Here is a 19,562-nt window from a genome sequence, read left to right on the forward strand (position 1 = left end):
GTCTGTTTTGGAATGGGGGAACATAGGGCTGAGGGAACATAGGGCTGAGGGAACATAGGCATGACCCCCCTCTCCCTATGTAACGTATGTCTGTCTGTCTGTTTAGGGTACCAACAGGGGGCGCTGTTGCATCACTTACTTCAGACAAGTCTGATTTTTTTTTATACATTTGAAAACTTGAAATGGGACATTCTGCATAATGAGTACTTTCTACTTTTGCTACTTTAAGTAAATTTTTATGCCAATACTTTTGTACTTTTACTCAATTACATTTTGAATTCCAGACTTTTACTTGTATTTTCATTGGCAACCAGCAGTATTTGTGGAGCGAGATGCAATTCTCTCAAAGCCTGAGAGAGCAGAGAGCTCTGGAAACGCTATGCGTCTGGCTCAAGGATTTGTTGATGGTGTGGAGAACCTCAAAGCCTGGGAGAGTAGAGCGCTCTGGAAACGCTATGCGTCTGGCTCAAGGATTTGTTGATGGTGTGGAGAACCTCAAAGCCTGGGAGAGCAGAGCGCTCTGGAAACGCTATGCGTCTGGCTCAAGGATTTGTTGATGGTGGAGAACCTCAAAGCCTGGGAGAGCAGAGCGCTCTGGAAACGCTATGCGTCTGGCTCAAGGATTTGTTGATGGTGTGGAGAACCTCAAAGCCTGGGAGAGCAGAGCGCTCTGGAAACACTATGCGTCTGGCTCAAGGATTAAATATAAATGTATTATTAATAAATAATAGGTGTGTGAGAATGTTCTAGACTAAGCATTGATTTGACAAATAAACTGAAGGGAAGATGAATCTGAATCTACTTTATTGTCAGGTAAAGTGGGTGGTTAATAATAATGTTTTTTTGTGTTTGTTTTTTGCAATCTGCATAATGTTTTTGTTCTAGGTTTTTGACCTCTCCATCTCCTCTTTGTGTAGGCTAGCCCCTTTCGGGACCCTCCATAAAGCTTTTCTGAAATTTTGATGAGTTTTATGTAGGGTCCCTGGTCATAACTATATTTTCGTATGGGAATTCTGGAACGCGGACATTCATATTCTCTCTAAGACCGTATCTGCGGCGTTTGACGGCATTTTTTTCTTTGAGTCATTCTAAATTCGTGAACTTTAAGTAACTATACATTCCGCTGCGAATATCTCCTGTGGCGCGGAAGCCGTTAAGTATTTTTGTTTGACCGATTTGGTCGCTTTATTTCTTCTTGTTTGTTTACCGTTTATTGTACCGCCTCCCGGTGTGCGGTTGGCTTGTGCGGCTACGTCCCTGCCTCTGATCTGCTCTGTCATAGCTATAGCGCCACTAGCTAGCCAGATAGGCGGTACAATGAGGTGTCAATAAACAAGGAAGGAAGAGAAGAATCAAAGCGACCAAATCGGTCAAACAAAGACAAAGATTAAAAATACTTAACGGCTTCCGCGCCACAGGAGATATTCGCAGCGGCATGTATGGGTACTTATACTTCACATATTCAGAAAGCCTCACACGGAAAAATGTCGTCAAAGAGCGCAGGCAGGCGTTATCCATGTTGTTTATGTTTTATGAATGGCCGCGTACCAGGTGGCATGGTAGTGATGCAACAGGACCCCATGCACTGGGTCGAACAAAATGTCAGAAACTTCAGTAGCATTGGGTTCTGCTTGGAGGGCTATGTGTAGGCCTACTGTGCATACACACCTATAGAGAATCATGTGGGCACGCACACACACACACACACACACACACACACACACACACACACACACACACACACCAGAGCTCGACTAAATAAAAGGTTGGCATGCCAGACATGCTCCAGGGAGAGTCAATGACAGAACACGTCTGGACATTTCTGTATTTGTATAATTATATCAGCCACAGAGCAGAATATCAAAATATTGCACTCAGTGGGAGCACCCGCAACGCCTTGTGAAGGGCTCCCCCTGCCGTTAGCTGGGAGGAATAACAGAGCTGCGTTTCAGAGCGAGTTATGTTTGAGATAAGACCCTGTTCAATGTGGGTCGTAAAACAAGTAGTTTGAGTATAAACCTACCATGCAGCTAGCAATAACATCCAACTGCCGTTTAATGGAGGAATCACACATCCTATACTTTAGCAGAATTTAGCTCATATTAAACATGTCTATACTATACGTGGCGTAGGCCTACGTGCAGTGGATTTTTATGAAACCAACATATATTTGCAGATTGAAACAGCATAATTCCAGCTTTCCTTGCAGCTGCAATGATGGAGTAATGTCATTTAATACAAGCACACAAGCAGATCGGACTTTTCAGTTTGGATGAATCTGCTTTAACCGTCATGGCTGCGGTTCAACTCTCAACTATATTCAACCCATTATTGTAAAAGAAATCTAGTGAACATTGCAAATTGCGGCTACAAACGTGTAGGCTACATAAAAAAACACTGACACCTGTAAACAAACGTAATATGGATGTAATTTATAAGGATTTTTGAAAGTTTAACGTGTTCAAACAGATATCATCCAATCCAAAGTGCTGCACTTATCCTTGGATCAACTATCAATTTGTATATTATCAAAGCTGACTTTTACTTTTGTATAAGGCCTACTGCAGATACCTATACCGGTAGACCTACATTTGCAAATGTCAACATCAATAAATTACGTTTGATATACTGATTTTGATCCAAGGCTTCGACGCTGCAGCACAACTCTTCAAACATATTGTCAAACAACTGAGGATAACAGGAAGAATATAAAAGTTTACTTAATTGCGTTGGTAGGTGCTATTAAACTTGCTCCCTTGTTTTGTTACGACCACTCGACCATACAAGACAACAGGAGAGTATTCCAGGAGGACTGATTGTCTGATTGACCGCCGGAAGAGGTAGGACAACTAGAATGAAAAAAATAATAATAATCCCGGAGCGCAGTAGAGGCTGGCTCATAAATGAACTGCGCCCCCTGCCAATCCCCCCGTATTTAATCGATCCAAGTATGGGGAAAATGACAAAGTGATTATGATTTATTATGATTATGAAAATAACTACAATCTGAGAATCCCATCGGCAATAAGAGTCAACAGTCTGTCTTGAGACTTAAGTCAACTAAGACTATAGTCACTAAGACTAAACAATTTCAGATGACTAAAATAGGACTACACTGTTATAGCAACACTTAATATCGCAATTCGCAACGCGAGGCTAAAACTGTTAGGCTACTGCCGCTACTCAAAAGACTTAAATTCCACTAATTTTCTGACATTAATTAAATGTCATTAATATACCTTAAGCATGTTGTGTGGAAATAATAAATAAAAAAGTCCCCCCCATTCTGTGTTTCCTAGAACTGTATGAAAAAAAATCATTAACAAACACATCTTGATGACATCAAGATGTGGAATGCCCCTTTAAGACTAAATCAGAATTTGTGTCAAAATGAATAGGCTACTGCACTGTTAAGGACAAATGTACTGTAAGTTCCAACAACTGACCAAAATATAGGGTTTATATGTTTTTGGGTGGACTGAAATGAAACTATAGCCTTTAGGGTCTGTCCTATAGGCCTTAAGTGTAATCCATGAACTAACTTGAATCATGTTTTGTCTGCAGTTTCTTAAAGCATACGAGGAGGCCCGCCCAAAAAACATTGCGAAGACAGTGGCAAACCTACGGTACATTATTCCTCACGTCCATAGGAATGGTAAACCTACGGTACATTATTCCTCACGTCCATAGGAATGGTAAACCTACGGTACATTATTCCTCACGTCCATAGGAATGGTAAACCTACGGTACATTATTCCTCACGTCCATAGGAATGGTAAACCTACGGTACATTATTCCTCACGTCCATAGGAATGGCAGTCTATGCCTCCACAGATACAACGGCTCTGCTGAAAAAAGTGTAAACCGGGGTGGCAGTGGCTCAGGGATGGAGTGGCCTGCAGTAGAGCAGCCGGATGGGAACCGTGAGGTTCCCAGTTCGATCCCGGGGCTCCCCCAGAGTCAGTGGGTGAATGTGATGCACAATCTATGTGAAGTGCCTTGGATAAAAGCGCTATATAAATAAATGGACCATTTACCCGTAATGAAGTCAAACTGTCAGACAGAGGCATTGAAGAGAAGATGCAGGGGTGGATTGACCGTGGACCATAGAATATAGTATGGGAGTATGGGAGATTCATCCAAAATGATATACGAACACGGAACTTTGCAGCCAAGCTTATCAGCATCATTTTCTTTTATATGTTATTTATTAGGGAACATTGATTTACAGTATACAGGGGGGCCTGGACAGGAGGCAACCCACAGAATAGTACCTCTCAGTCCTGGCATAGTAGTTCCGGAGTGGTTCCAACGGATTGTGTGGCCCTGGTCTTTCCCTAGTGAGTCTGATCGAGGGTAGCTCCTGGGACGTAAGTCGGGACTTGATCACCCCGGCTGAACGGGTCACCCAAGTGAGGGGTATGAAACCCAGATGACCTTGGGATACATCACTGAGGATACGTCCCAGTTGCATCCATGCGATGTATTTTCGTTTCGTTCTGCCCATTCAACCCGGAAGAATAGATTAGGCTACAAACATAGCACAGGCTGACTACTGCAAATAAGCGATTTAAACAGTTTTTTGTCTTAGAAAAAAATACTTCATGGAAAAACCTCTGCCGGAGGGGAGCTTTGCGCGACCTCTACTCTGAGCTAATAGCGGAGGGTGAGGTTCCAAACAGGGCTAATGTTCATTGTTTACCTTGCTTACTGTAAATCACTCTGGATTAAGAGCGTCTGCTAAAATGCCTACATGCATTTTAAATTGTGTTCGCTGTACTAAGTGAGCAGGGCTGGTTGTGGAGCTGTGACAGGGCTCTTCAGACAGTCTTCATAACACGCTTGGAAGCACATCCTTTTTTCCTGGAGAAGACAAAACGGTGAAGTTGAAAGGAAGTAATGATGATGAGGAAGGCTCTGTTCCATTCTGGTCAAACAGAGTCAGTGTTAATGATACTAATGAAAGCTCTGTTCCATTCTGGTCAAACAGAGTCAGGGTGCTGATATTGTGCATGTTGGCTCACTGGAAACACTGCTATACCAGTGGGTCTCAAAGTGTGGTCCAGGGCAGGGACCCTCATGGTGTGTAACTCTGTACAAAATGGAACCAATTGGACCCTCACAAGTCTGTAAATTTATGAGAACCATTGTACACTAAATGGAACAGAGACTTCAATGGTATGTATCATTGGTAACACCTGTGTTATATGGGTGTACTGACCTCTTTGAGTTCCTCTGCACAGCGCCGCAGCGCCCCCCTCAGGTCATGTCCCATCGTGGTTACATCCAACAGAGCAGACCATCTGCCATGCTTGAAGGTGACAGGCATGGAGATGACCACGCCCCCTGGGAGGTCGTTGTGACCTGCAGAACCAATGGTACTTGACTATTTTTAAAATAGCAGATCTACAAGCTCACAATGCGTTGCATCTTACTTATTTTATTTTACTTAAACAGTAGTTTCAACAAAAATAAATTGAGTGGTGCTAGCCACTCCTATTCCGTGACTTTGTGTGTGTGTGTGTGTGTGTGTGTGTGTGTGTGTGTGTGTGTGTGTGTGTGTGTGTGTGTGTGTGTGTGTGTGTGTGTGTGTGTGTGTGTGTGTGTGTGTGTGTGTGTGTGTGTGCACACACAGAAGTACCACACCAATACCGCTGGATGGCACTGTAGAGCAGCGGCACGCACGCACGCACGCACACAGAGGCCATGCAGGGAGGAGGGCAGTACAGTACAGTACAGTACAGTACAGTACAGTACAGTACAGTACAGTACAGTACAGTACAGTACAGTACAGTACAGTACAGTACAGTACAGTACAGTACAGTACAGTACAGTACAGTACAGTACAGTACAGTACAGTACAGTACAGTACAGTTAATCATACTCCAGACGGGTCCGATTTCTTTCTAATATGAATGAATTCAAATTGCATAAACGGTGAGGTTCTCCTGTAAGCCATTACGGTTTCTTACCTCACCGTGCACAAAAACTAGCTGTCAACGTTACCGTGGAAAGAACTAGCATATTATGAATGAATACAGTATGTATACATATTGTGCAAAATCTAAAAATCAAATGAAAATCAAATGTAGTACCTGGACACAGTACTCCCAAAGACAGGAGCTGGTCATGGTTGGAGGTTCCTCTCCAAGCCTTCAGAACATGGAGGATGCCATGTGTGGCTGACATGGAGCCTCTTCTGTGACCGCTGCAGGTCACGGATGATGTTCGCTGACGACCAACCAAGGCTGTTAAATCAGTGTTCAGACATTCCCTGGGCGGTGGAACCAAACAGGAAGGTGTTTACATAAATAGTTTTACACAGTTTTTATTAGACAAATGCAGAGATGATATGAAAAACCGTACCTCCTCGCCAGGGGTCATCACCTTGTGGTGGACATTTTTGTAAAAACATTTTTTAATAATAATTATGTTTTGCCACCGACATACAAAATGTGTGGACATTACCAGAAACACATACCAGGTCTTATGACTTATAAACGTATAAAGACCTGGATGCATGGCCAATGCCGTTTGTGTTTGGACACTCAAAACAGCCATATAGCATTGGCCACGCCTCATGGGGCCCTCTGAGTTATGGAGGTCCTTGTGTACCAGAGTGGCTCTCAGCCCTCAGAACCACTAGCACTAGTGGACTCATACTATGCCATAGTGTCAGATATCAATGTCTTATCCTGAGGAAAACCTGGAGACTTGACATTCAGTAAGTGATATGATCAAAATCAGAATAGTATAATGGTGTGTAAAAAAGAACATGTAAAATGTTCCACTGACAAAACCAAGTCTTTGCCACAGAGACTGAACACTGACCCGACCCCTGTACCAGAGACCTGCAACGGGTCGGGTACCCGTGGGGTATCCGTGGATACCTGAGTTTGTCGGGTGAAAACGGGTGGGAAAATAAACTTGTATAAGTTAACGGTGCGGGTATGGGCGGAACGCAACGAGTAACATTTTAATCAGAGTGCACTGCAGGAACGGGTAACATATTAATCAGAGTGCACTGCAGGATGTTATAAACAGCAGCTGGGTGCTCGTCACCTCGCGCTAATGAAACACCAAGGGATTATAATGTCAACATTCAAGTACAAGATGTAAGCTAACCCAGGTAAAGTAATGTCTCTGTGAAAGTTTAACTAAAATATAACATCATTTGTGATACAGACACGGCCTTGGATCAAGACGGTCATCAGGCTATTCTTTTTTTTTTTATCATCCTATCCTTGTTGATATAACGCCATTTAGGTTGAAATCATGATATAACTTTATGTTGTGACGATAATAATATAGCAGCATGAAGCCTCAATCAACTGTCTTCCATGTGCAGCGCAACGCTCCACCACCACCCACCCACCACCACCACACCACATCACAAGTCATCACATGCAGTGTTGGATGAAATAAAGTCAAAGATAACGAGCGGTGCCGGTGATACGAACGGGTAACGGGTCCATTTTTTGACGGGCAGGGCGGATCTGATTTAGATTTTGATATAATCACGGGTAACGGGCGTGTTTTGAAAATTGCACCTGTGCAGGAATCTGGCCTGTAGGACGTATTGATGACCTCTGACACCTGTAGGACTTATTGATGAACTCTGACCCCTGTAGGACGTATTGATGACCTCTGACCTCACGTATTACCATCATACCCTTCCTTGTTGTCGGGCAAAACCTCTTATCTCCATATTCTAAACTTTTGTGTTTTGTTTCTGTAAACGAATGCCCTGATTGGAAAAGTAGCAGATCCGCAAGGTCTAAGTTCAAGTCGTGTTGAGCTTGTAGATCTGCTACTTTTGCTTTTGTGTTTTGAACATATGACAGAGACGCCTTAAAGGGAATGTGATATAAAAAAAAAGGTTTTCGGAGCTCAATTGCACACAAAAAACTGAACTTTTAGCCTTCAGTAGAATGTATGTGATCTGGGGATTTCTGCCTCAAACAAGTGTTGTTCCTGCTGTTTGTGATGTCACAGACTGCAAATCCCGTATATGTCAATGGGATTTGCCAGCAGATGGAACTGTTTTCATTGCAGCTCAAAAGGCTTCCAAACCCCAGATAAAACTCCAGACCACAGAAAATCCACTGAATGTTCAAAGCTCAGGTTTTTTGGGTGTATGGGTTCATAAAACCTAAAAGAAAAACGAAAACAATAAATAAATAAATGAAAATGAATGTCATGAAACCTTTAATATTTCACTTTCAAAACAAATTGTGTCATTTTATCGTCTACTCATGCAGGCTTTTGTGAACACCCCAGACAGTTTTGGCTTGATTCCGTATTGATATTTGATATTGAATTAATCTATTTATATATGATTAACACCTCTAGAAGTGTTGTCTCCCACCTGTCATGCAGCACATCTAGAACTGCTCTGGAGAAGAATGCTGGCCCTTTGATCGCCCCGTCATAGTTGAAAACCCTCGCCCTCTGCAGGTCAACGTAGGAACTGCCGCTGATGTTCCCCCATACCATGACATCTTTAACATCTGGGTTGGAAACAAATAAAGAAAAACATCACACTTGTGTGAAGTGAAGGGCGCTTCTAGGGGTGCATGAATAAGACAAACAGTAAAAGTCCATAGACTTGGCTGTCACATGGCGGTGGGGCGGTAAGACCCATAATAACCCATTCAGGACCTGAACGCCTTTTGGTGTCTCTCGTTTAAAGCATTATTATACTTTAGCTGTTGAAAAATTGCAGATCTACAAGCTGACGCACTACGAGCTTGTAGAATAAGCTAAACATAAAAGACAAACATAAAAACCATCTACCTGATGTCCTGACGTTGAGCTTCTTAGCGACGCACGCCCTGGCCTCATTCTCTAGCTGCGTTGCCACAGCGACGAAGTGACAGCTGTCGATGGAAGGGGCGTGGTCCAGGAGCAGGGAGCACTTCAGGTTGACGAAGGTGTCACCTGTAGGGGGCGCAAGAGACCATCAAACTAATCCATTTAATTTATATATACACACATCATCATATGTGACCAGATTTGATCTCATTCCGGCCAATCAGAATTTGTGTCCTCACCTTTGTTTTCAATGTTTGTGCTACGTAATGCAGTTGGAGCTGCAATGACAAAAATACTATTTGCCAGCAGATGTCATTGCTGAGGGAATATGCCTGTCAATCATTGTATCTGCTCCGCCCCCCCCCCCCCCAGTCCCCCCCCGCCCCCAAGGGGCTGAAGCATAGGGGAGCGGTGGGGAGGACGGAGGGTGGGATCAGTGGACGGTGACATCACTGCCCACAGGTAAATCAGAGCGCTTTTTGAGGCTAAATATTCAGAAAACCCCAGACCTTTAAAAGTTTTACATTTTCTTCTTGATTATTCGATTAACTGAAGGTAACGATAGTAACGATCAAGGACAAACTAAACTCCATGCTGGCAAATCCCTCCCACCCCTTTTATGTCATGTTGCAGGATAGGGTGAGCGCCTTCAGTCAAAAGGCTCACCTTCCCCCCGATAATGCACACAGAGCGGTATAGACGCTCTTTCATGCCAACTGCCATCAAACTCTATAATGCAAATGCTTAAGAACTGCCTCCCCAAAGTTTGCTTATGGTCCCTCAGTAGTTCTGGTCTATAGTGTGTTCATGTCCACTTGTGTTTATTTGTGTTTATTGTTTTTTTGTCTGTCCTGCTTGATTTATGCGTCACTCTGTGCTGTTGTGGCGCTTCCACTTAATTAATAAAGTATATCTAGTAACTCATAACTAGTAGCTCCTTACCTGCTACCAGCACCATCACCTCCCGGTGAGCCCTCTCGTCCATGAGGCGTCCGTACGCTTCGTAGCGCGTCGAGACCATTCTCAAATCCTGCTTCTTCTTCTTCTTCTTGGTTTCCTGCTCGTCCTCTTCTTCGTTCTGTACGTCGCCCTCTTCAGGCCAGTGGTCGTCCAACAGTATGACCAGGTCTGCGTCATGGAATGCCCGCTCTAAGTCAATGTTAACGCTTACCTGGAACAGATACTTTTAAGTACACTATTTCACATGGACATACACAGAAATACTTTAAGTACACTATTTTACCTGTACTTAAACAGATACTTTAAGTAGCCTACACTATTTTAGCTGTACATAAACAAACCAGTAAGACGCCTAAGGGCGTGCACGCATCCGCCTTGTTGACTGCAGACTGCTGGGTGAGCGCTGGCGCTTTGGTATGGGGGGGGTGGAATGAATTCTGTACTGGCCATATAAGGAGCATGTCTTGAGTGTACAGGGTTTGATGAGGTCAGATCAACATATGGAATGTCAGAACAGGTCAGCTCCATATATGGAGCTGACCTAAAACTCTATAGTTTTTGCCGGCTGCCGGGCACGGTTGCAGTAATAACTTTGGGGCAGGCCCGTCTAGAGTTTGAATGGACAGGTATCAGTCAAAAGGGAGACATCGAAGAGGAGGCTCTATGCCGCACAGCCCATAGAGTGGGCTGTCAAGTAGACTAATTGCGACAGCAGGTTGCATTTACTATGACATCAGGGACCTCCATCCCTGATGATGTCACAACGTCAGGTGATGTCACGAGACCTGCAGGGCACCATATACTGTATGGAGGCTTTCCCATGTATGGATATTTTGAGTGACGGACAAAAATGTACGATTTCATAGTAAATGCGACCTGCAGTCGCAATAAGTTTGAGAACCACTGCTCTATGCAGTCTCGTAACTGCAATCGGGGCCCAGATAGTGCAGGGGGCACAAAAATGAGCCAAGGCGATACAATTTTCTCTGCCGAAAACCTCAAGTTGCATGTGTGCCCATTTGGATCTGCACAGAGAAGTGGCCCCTCCTCCCCACCCGGTCTGAGTATTAAGTGTTATTCAGCACCAACATTAGGACAAATCCAACAGCGAAAGTAGCCGATCCACATGCTGAAATGCGGCCTTGTGTCACTGTGTCATGATTATTGTGGCAAAACGTATTCCAATTAACGATCTCGTAATAATCAAACTATGCTTAAAACTTTAAATGGCACTTTTGTTAAAACCACTTGAACCCCCAGCAGCATCCCTATTCTGGGGGAATGGTTGCCATAAATAGCCGAACTACAAGCTCACAACGTGTTTCAACGCAATACACTTGTACAGTAGATCTGCTATTTTTGCTGAATCGATTTGTGTAGAGTGAAAAAAGAGCGTACCAAATGTGCTCTTTACAGGTCAGTTTGGTCAAGTATAGAGGGTTTCAGTGGCACTGAATTAGCAGCACATCAAAAGCAAATTTGTCCTAGTGTATGGAAGCCAATTTGACGATACATTTTAATTTCCGCAATTCGGTTATTGTGAGTGTTTTTTATCTCATTAAACGATAACAACGATTTGTATATTTGATTTGATATTGTATATTTGTACATTCCACATATTAGTACAATTCATAAAAGGTGCTGGATCAAGAAGAATCCCTGTACCTGGTGCAGTAAAGATAGGGCCAGGTCCTGTATCTCCATCCTGAGGCCATGCAGAGCCTCCTCCTCAGCCTCCAGGTCCAACAGGTGGAGGCTGATGGAGGTGGACACCTGGGGGAACAGCTCACAGGAGAGCAGGTGGGGGAGCAGGCTTTGGCAGGTCGGGTTCAGAGCTCTGATAGAAGACAAGGCCATACGTTAGTAGCCATACGTAGTTCCACATGGTGGAAGATAAGCTGAACTTCTCTTATGTCCATGTTTTAACTTTTTGTGTTTTTTTTGTACAGTAAATGAATGTCCTATTTGCTCATAGTCTACTGGAAGCCCACATAGGTCCCATGTTAAACCCAGGAATGTTGGTTAGTATACACTTGTATGATTCAAATGTAATCTATAGGCTTAGCAGATGAGATTAAGCTTGATTGCTAAAAGTTGCACGTTGAGCAATTTGAGTAATTTGCATAATATGTGACCATATACCATTAACATCCTGTATAAGGCATCAGTATCATGTGACATGTCAAACTAGGGTGTTTTCATGATTCTGAATCCATTCCAACCATTTGTCTTGCACAAAAAACACTCCTTTGGCTAAAAACAGCCATAACCGTCATCATAAATGTGATGAGGTCAAGTGGTGAAGTGGCTATGGCCATTTTAGCCCACGGAGTGATTTTGTGCAAAATTAATGCTTGAAATGGATTCAGAATCATGAAAACCCCGTAGTTTGACATGTCACATGCTACTTATAGAATGCTAAAAGAAAATTGCCTTATACAGGTTGTTAATAGTATTATGCCAATTACTCAAATTGCTCAAAATGATACTTTTAGCAACCAAGCTGAATTTCATCCATTAGGCCTATAGATAACATTTCTATCATACAAGTTTATACTAATCACCATTTCTGGGTTCATTACATTTCCAGTATAGACTAATAAGTACAGCGTCACACAAACGCATCAAAACTAGCAGGTCCACAAGCTCGAAAGGCGGCTTGAAGAATTGCGTTTCAAGCTTGTAGATCTGCTACTTTTGATGGTTTGGAATTCAACTTGAATCCTCAGAACTAACAGTTTTGGACATATGAGGTTTCCACCCAACAGAAATGCTAGAATGATGTTTGGAGCTCACTCCCACCCAGCGATCCAGATGTGAAGAGGTTGGATGAGGCTGGCGCGACGCTCCTCTTCCTCCGTCAGCTTCATCTTGGTCTCCAGATTCTCCGCCGCTATCTTCAGCATCACGTCTGTGGGCATGTCCAACGTGACGCTGTAGTACTCCTGGTGACCCATTATAAAATGTGACGCTGTAGTATTTCTGTTAAAAGACTGCAGCTTCAATGTAAGTCACGGTTCTAATGTTAACAGATAAATCTTAGATTGTGTCATTTAAGAACTGTGTTACACAAAAAAAAAAATTAACCCGGCGATTCTGTCAGGTATGAATGTGACTCTTAGAAAAGAGCAGCTGTCTGCTATTTACAACTGGACCTATAAGACAAGTCTTCTAGCTAGCCAAAATAGATTACCCCACACAGTTCTTTCTGTAAATATACTTGTATTGCTCCTACCATTGATGATTTAATGTATATCATTGCATGTCTTGATGAATTGAATACACAGGCCCACAACCGATTAAAACCGGGACAGCATCTATGTCATTTTAGATTTTAGCGTTGGCTATACAAAAATAGCAGATGTACTGTGAGCTCACTGTAGCGAACTTGTATCGCTACAGCATCTGCTTTTGAACATGTTTTATTTTTTATATTGAAAGAACTACTGGTTTGGAAGGCATTTGTAGAATCGGGTCTCGGGTCTTACATGGTTAATAACGTATTAAATCAATCAAGTAGGCCTAATCAATCAATCAATCAATCAATCAATCAATCAATCAATCAATGCTAACCTGACAATGCTCCAGGAAGTCATTGAACCCTCCCAGGTACATGGCTTTGCCTCCACGCTGGACCAGTTCCCTCCACACCAAAGGAGACTGCTGGTGACTCCACCCATTAGCTCTGCATGTCGCCTCCAGCCATTCCTGTTGTTATACAGGTCAGAGGTCATGCTTCTCAGTCATTCTCATAGAGCAGTGGTTTTCAACCCTTTTCATACCAAAGTCCATTATTTATTCAGCATTTGAGCCACGGACCACCATGACATTTAGCCTCTCACACCCAAATCTAAAGAGTTTTGTTATCGTTGGATACGATTTCGAGATGACAGGCAAACGTTGATCAAAATATCAATTATTCTACATTCTCCAATTGTGTAGACTTCTTGTAAATTAAGTAATACAGATGTTGAACAATAATTTAACTCTTGAGAGCGTAAAATGAACCGTATGGGTCCATTTGGTTTCATTTTACGCTCTCAAGAGTTAAAGATCTATAAGGGTCCATTTGATTAGCAACTCTCCATCATCTAGCTGGGAACCACTTGGAACCCACTCAAATACCACTGGTGGTCCCCGGACCATGTTGAAAACCACTGTCATAGAGTTATATATAAGCTAGACAGCGGACAGCCCCGCCCTCCCTATTCATTTCAATAGATGTTGCTCAGTGGCGTTTGAAGGACCCGGATGAACGCACTTCCGCATTCCTAGGTTTAATGTTTGTTTTAAAAACACCATAGTGAGAATAGCTGATCCACAAGCTCCCAGCATTGGAAACTTGTAGATCTGCTATTTTCAGTTTCACGTTTGGGTCCTGAGAGCATTAATTATTGTCATTGTCCTATTTTTGTGGGACGTGCAAGTAAAACATATTGTTGTGAAAGGTTTACCATGAGGATGAATGGAGATGTTGTGAATGGTTTACCTGCCATCCATGGGGATGAATGGAGATGTTGTAACTGGTGAAGTGAGGCAGAGCTCTGTGCAGTAGATCTGCTAGATGTTCCGCTTTGGCGTAATAAGGACAATCTGCTCTACCTGCAAAACATTACATCAAACTTTACTTACTCAGCACAGTGGTTCCAAAACTGTCCGGTCCCCAATTATATTGTGGGCTCCCCAGAGGATTTGTGTGGAACTTTTCTCGCTCAACAGTAAATGAATGAATAGTTTATTTTGTTGATTTACACAACATGATCAAATACTTTTTGAAGAGTAACTTAATTAGTTACAGACAAAACAAAAACAAAACAGAGAAAAAAGAAAACAATTCTTCAGAACTTAATTTGACAAAATGAAAATTACAATAATAAGATGATTATTAGCTTGAACCAAACGAGGAATACAGAAATTATGCAATCATACATACACCCAAGAATATAATTCCCTGTAATATATACGTAGGCTACCTAAAATACATTTGCAGGTAGGCTATAGGTGATGGAATTTCAGCCGTTCAGGAGCCATTTATCAGCACATTTCTATGAGTAGTAGCAATGACTACCATGAGAACATAGAGCTTTTTAACACTTATTTCAACCAAAGCAATTAAATCACATAGGCCTACCCTAATAAAAGTGGTGATGTATGAGTTTAATTGTCTTACCAGCGAGCACAAACCTGGCCATGTCTCTCTGGATCGCGTCCGTCCGTTGCTAGGAAACAGTTGTTGTTGCGTTTAATTGTGTCCGATGAGGAAAGAAGCACTACTGTCGAGAAGATAATGAATTAGGCTATGTGTTTTCACTTTCACATTTTCAATGTTCATTTTGTTGACTATAGCTGCTACCTCCTACTATTGATATTTAGTCGACTATGGCTAAACTAAGAATAAACGACTCCGGATTACTAAATAGGAGTAAAACTACATCAGAATTTGCTGTCAAAATGTTAATGTTACACTGGTGTTTGCACACAGTTGTCAGCCTAAGAGCAAAAGTCTTCTTTGTGGCATTGTCAACCCGATCTGAATCATCATTCAACATTAAATTGGGCAAGAGGGGAATAAGAGTTCCCATTACCTAAGATAATACTTCTGAAACTCTCGACCAAAAACGATTGACATCTGGAGTCTGGACACTCCCACATCATGTGTAGTTATATGTTCCCAGTTTGTTAATAGTAAAACTATTATACTAACTGCGAAATGGTGTGCTGTCAAAATGAACACTGCACTGTTGACGCTTATCCAGTAGAGAGCACTGTTGCACAAAACATGGCTCGGCTTGCGTTTCATCCCTGCATGTGCGCGCGCGCGTGTGAGTGCGCGTTCATGCCTCTGTCTGTCTGTCTGTCTGTCTGTCTGTCTGTCTGTCTGTCTGTCTGTCTGTCTGTCTGTCTGTCTGTCTGTCCGTGAGAGAGAGAGACTATAACACACTGGGACTAACACAAGCCCAACCACCAGACAGAAAACAAACGGAACACCAAGTCATAAGAAATAAAAAGAAAGCTATCTCACACACTGGAAAAGCTCTACTCAAAACCAGAGCAAAATGTAATGCTATTTAGCTCTAAACAGGGACAGTAGCAGTATACTTGAGCACATAGTAACTGACCCAAAACTAAGGAAAACATTAACTCGATATAGACTCAGTGAACACATAAGTATAAAAATATATATATATATAATACTCAAGTAAAGTACAGATCCTCAGAATCTGTAGCCTGCTCAATTTAAGTACATTTACTCAGTTACTGTCCAAATAAACCTCTAGTGACAGGGTTGAAAAGTGATTTTAAAGCAGTGCTCACATTTTATCCAGCAGAGGGGAGCATTTCTTCACTGTATGCTAGAAGAGAACAGTGATTAAGCTTTGACATCTGGGGGGGGGGGGGGGACTGTTGTATTTCTGAATGGAATAAAGCCTATTCCATATGCCATAGACCTTTATTTTATGTATTTTAGATTAAAATCACTATAGTTCAAGCACCATATGAAAATCAAACTGGTCTTTGGGGACTAAGTTTGCACACACGTGTCACACACACACACACACACACACACACACACACACACACACACACACACACACACACACACACACACACACACACACACACACACACACACACACACACACACACACACACACACACACACACACACACACACACACACACACACACACACACACACACACACACACACACACACACACACACACACACACACACCTTAGCCCCTGGACCATCTGAGACACAAACATTTCAATTTTATTTTATTTTATATTTTCACCAATACATGTCTGCTAATTTATTCCACGAGGATCCAACTTGAGGGAGATTGATGCCATGTTTCCATTGCCTCTCCGGGCAGATCAATGGACCAGCCAATAGCGTGTGACCAGGCCACCCGAGGTGGTATACTGTAGCCATCTCTGCTCAGAGATGCTCATAAAGTGTAAGTGATGGACCAATAACAACCCTATAGCTGGCTGTCTCAGCCACTCCGCCACATTGACTATGGGGGAATGACTTTATGTACATTCCCATTAGATGGAGGGGGGGATACCCGCCGTTCCTTTACGGCTCCGCGGATAGTTTGATTCATCACATCGCAAATATGCATCATTCATCACCATATATCCCGATGAGAGCTTATCAATTACTTTTATTGGCCCGTTTGCTTAAATTCAACATGTACCGGGGTAAAAGTCCCAGGGGGGTAAGAAGACAATGGGCTCCCGATTGAGTACCGTGTTGAGAAATTCAATATGGGGCCCGTCCGCCCAAGGTTTCATTTTGGCGAAATCACAAGTTTTATGTGCCAATAAATAACTCAGATTTTATATATTTTGTGTCGTCGTCGTCGGGTGCTCGAGAGGAGAGGAACTGCTGTCGAATAAATCCATGACCTCAGGCGATCGCAGTGGGTCAGTGGCACTACAGTATGGCAGAGGATGAGGGACAAATGACGGCACTCAACAATCTCCATGGGTGTGTCGTGTGAGCATGTGTTTCTGGTGGAGAGAAATTGAAAAGAGAGTGAGAGAGGCATGCACAGGATGGAGGGAGCAAGAAAAATGGGGAGAGGTAGGTAGTGAGGAAAGGGAGAGAGACACACAAAGAGACAGCAGGAGAGGAAAGTATAGAGACTGACTGAAGTGGAGAGTAATTGAGCTATTTTGCTGTTATTTCCTTGCAGCGCGTTTCCAGAGTTATCAACTTCTAGTCCTTTGGCCGTTAGCCATTCGTTTCGCGTGCATTCCATTCCATTGAGGGTCTACGCGCAACGGCCATTCCGCTGCCCACTAATAGTTCTCAGGTCTGGCGTTTGTCCTCTCCATTTTCTCAGTCGGACGCCTGGCCTCACCTTATTGTAGATACGCCACTGATGAGGATCATCCAGAATGCAGATGAAGAGACGGGCTATATAGGTGCAGACCATTTGTTTTTATATTTGGCAGCCTAGGGCAGAGGTTCCCAACCACTGGTACGCGGTCGTGGAACGGTGCGTGGGACATGTCCCACTGGTACGCGAGAAGGGAATCCCAAGTTTTCCAGATCAGTGATGTCACTGACTGTGGTCTATTAACAGCTTTGAGTCTGTGCTACTTCCGTGTTTCATTGCATAACAGTGACGTCACTGTCGAATCCTTGGTATCTTTACCGTTCAAGTGTGTTTAGCAAGCAGCTGCAGCCGCGTAACAACAAGCTGTAGCCTATTTTGTCACGCTCGCGCTGATGAAACAAAACACTACACGGTACAGGATTATTATTTCATGTAAAGTATCAGAAGATGATGTAACCCAGGTAAAGTAATGTGTCACTCTGCATGTTTAACTACAGTTTTCCACATGTCCATTTCTGAAAAAGACCTATATATATATACCGGTAGGCCTAACCTTTTTGAGTGGAGCAACCACTCCAAGGAACAGCAATGTCTGTGACGTTAACCTACCTATGTGTTCACCTACCTATGTGTTCACCTATGTGGCCAAACTGGCCATGAGCACCAGTATATGACTATGAGTACCAGTAGGGGCGCAGTTGTGCCAGAAACAGAGAGAGAGATAGTATTAGTGCTGCACTGTTGCCTGCTAATGAGAGAGAGAGAGAGAGAGGAGGGGGGGGGGGGAGAGGGGAGTTGCACCACTCAGTTCACACGGGTGTGATTTCTTTCTTAATCAACCTATCCTTGATGTATCATTGGCCATTTAGGTCAATGATATAACATGCTGTGATAATAATATAGCAGGGGGTATAGGCTACTTGAGGCCAGTCAACGGTCTTCCGTGTTTTGGTACGATGCTGCGTGACCACGACATCCCCCCCCCCAACCATGCCGGTCCGCGAATAAATGGTAAATGGTGCATTTATATAGCGCCTTGGCGCTTTACATAGATTGTGCATTACATTCAACCATTCATACACCGATTGCGGCAGAAGCCATGCAAGGTACCAACCAGCACATCGGGAGCAATTTGGGGTTCAGTGTCTTGCCCAAGGACACTTCGACATATAGACAGGAGAAGCCGGGATTCGAACCGCCGACCCATGGATCATTGGACGACTTGCTCTATCTCCTGAGCCACAGTCGCCCGGACATTTTATGAACTGTCAGCCGGTCCGTGGTAATAGAAAGGTAGGGAACCCCTGGTCGTTAGAGGGTTCCAACAACTTGGGATGCCCAAAAAGGCTGGCAAAGTATTGTAGTGTCCCTGCTATAATTGGCATCCGCCACATATGGCGCTGCTACTCATAGCCATAGATAGAGTACTGAGTGACATGCCAATTGTACCATGAAAACACATGCCATGATTTCGTAAATGTAACTCTACTGGCACTGTACCTATAATATGTGCCACTTTTTCTTCTATTATTTAAAATGTTTGAATAGCCAACATATAAATGGATAAACTGGTTAAAATGATGGACAAAACACATTTCTCAGTTGAATATACATTGGTTCTGACATACAACAAAGTCAATGAAGTATAAATGAGCCTGGCTTGAGGCACTAACGTTAGCCACTGGCCCACCCGAGTGTGAGTTGAATTTCTAACCTTGACTTAGTTACATTTCTCCACAGTGAGTGAATTGATGGATGACTCCTCTATTTAAATGTTTCGCTTGTGACACACACACACACACACCCTCACACACCCTCACACACCCTCACACACACACACACACACACACACACACACACACACACACACACACACACACACACACACACACACACACACACACAATCCAGTTGTCAGAATCTGAACACATTC

The 19,562-nt window shown here is 43.1% G+C and overlaps 1 protein-coding gene across 1 annotated transcript; it reads right to left on the reverse strand.

Moving 5' to 3' along the window:
* Positions 1-4,469: 4,469 nt before the first annotated feature.
* mdh1b (malate dehydrogenase 1B, NAD (soluble)) lies at positions 4,470-15,047 on the reverse strand. Its single transcript, XM_083758064.1, has 11 exons — positions 14,945-15,047; positions 14,264-14,376; positions 13,348-13,482; positions 12,577-12,719; positions 11,440-11,611; positions 9,757-9,985; positions 8,797-8,940; positions 8,369-8,510; positions 6,096-6,274; positions 5,222-5,364; positions 4,470-4,863 (listed from the first exon to the last, which is right to left on the reverse strand). Exons 1-11 carry the CDS (start codon positions 14,964-14,966, stop codon positions 4,780-4,782), a joined length of 1,506 nt encoding a protein of 501 aa, XP_083614190.1. The 5' UTR covers positions 14,967-15,047; the 3' UTR covers positions 4,470-4,779.
* Between the last annotated feature and the right edge of the window lie 4,515 nt (positions 15,048-19,562).

The sequence above is a fragment of the Protomyctophum parallelum genome (genome assembly GCF_964188405.1).
Source record: "Protomyctophum parallelum genome assembly, chromosome: 22".
Taxonomy (NCBI): domain Eukaryota; kingdom Metazoa; phylum Chordata; class Actinopteri; order Myctophiformes; family Myctophidae; genus Protomyctophum; species Protomyctophum parallelum.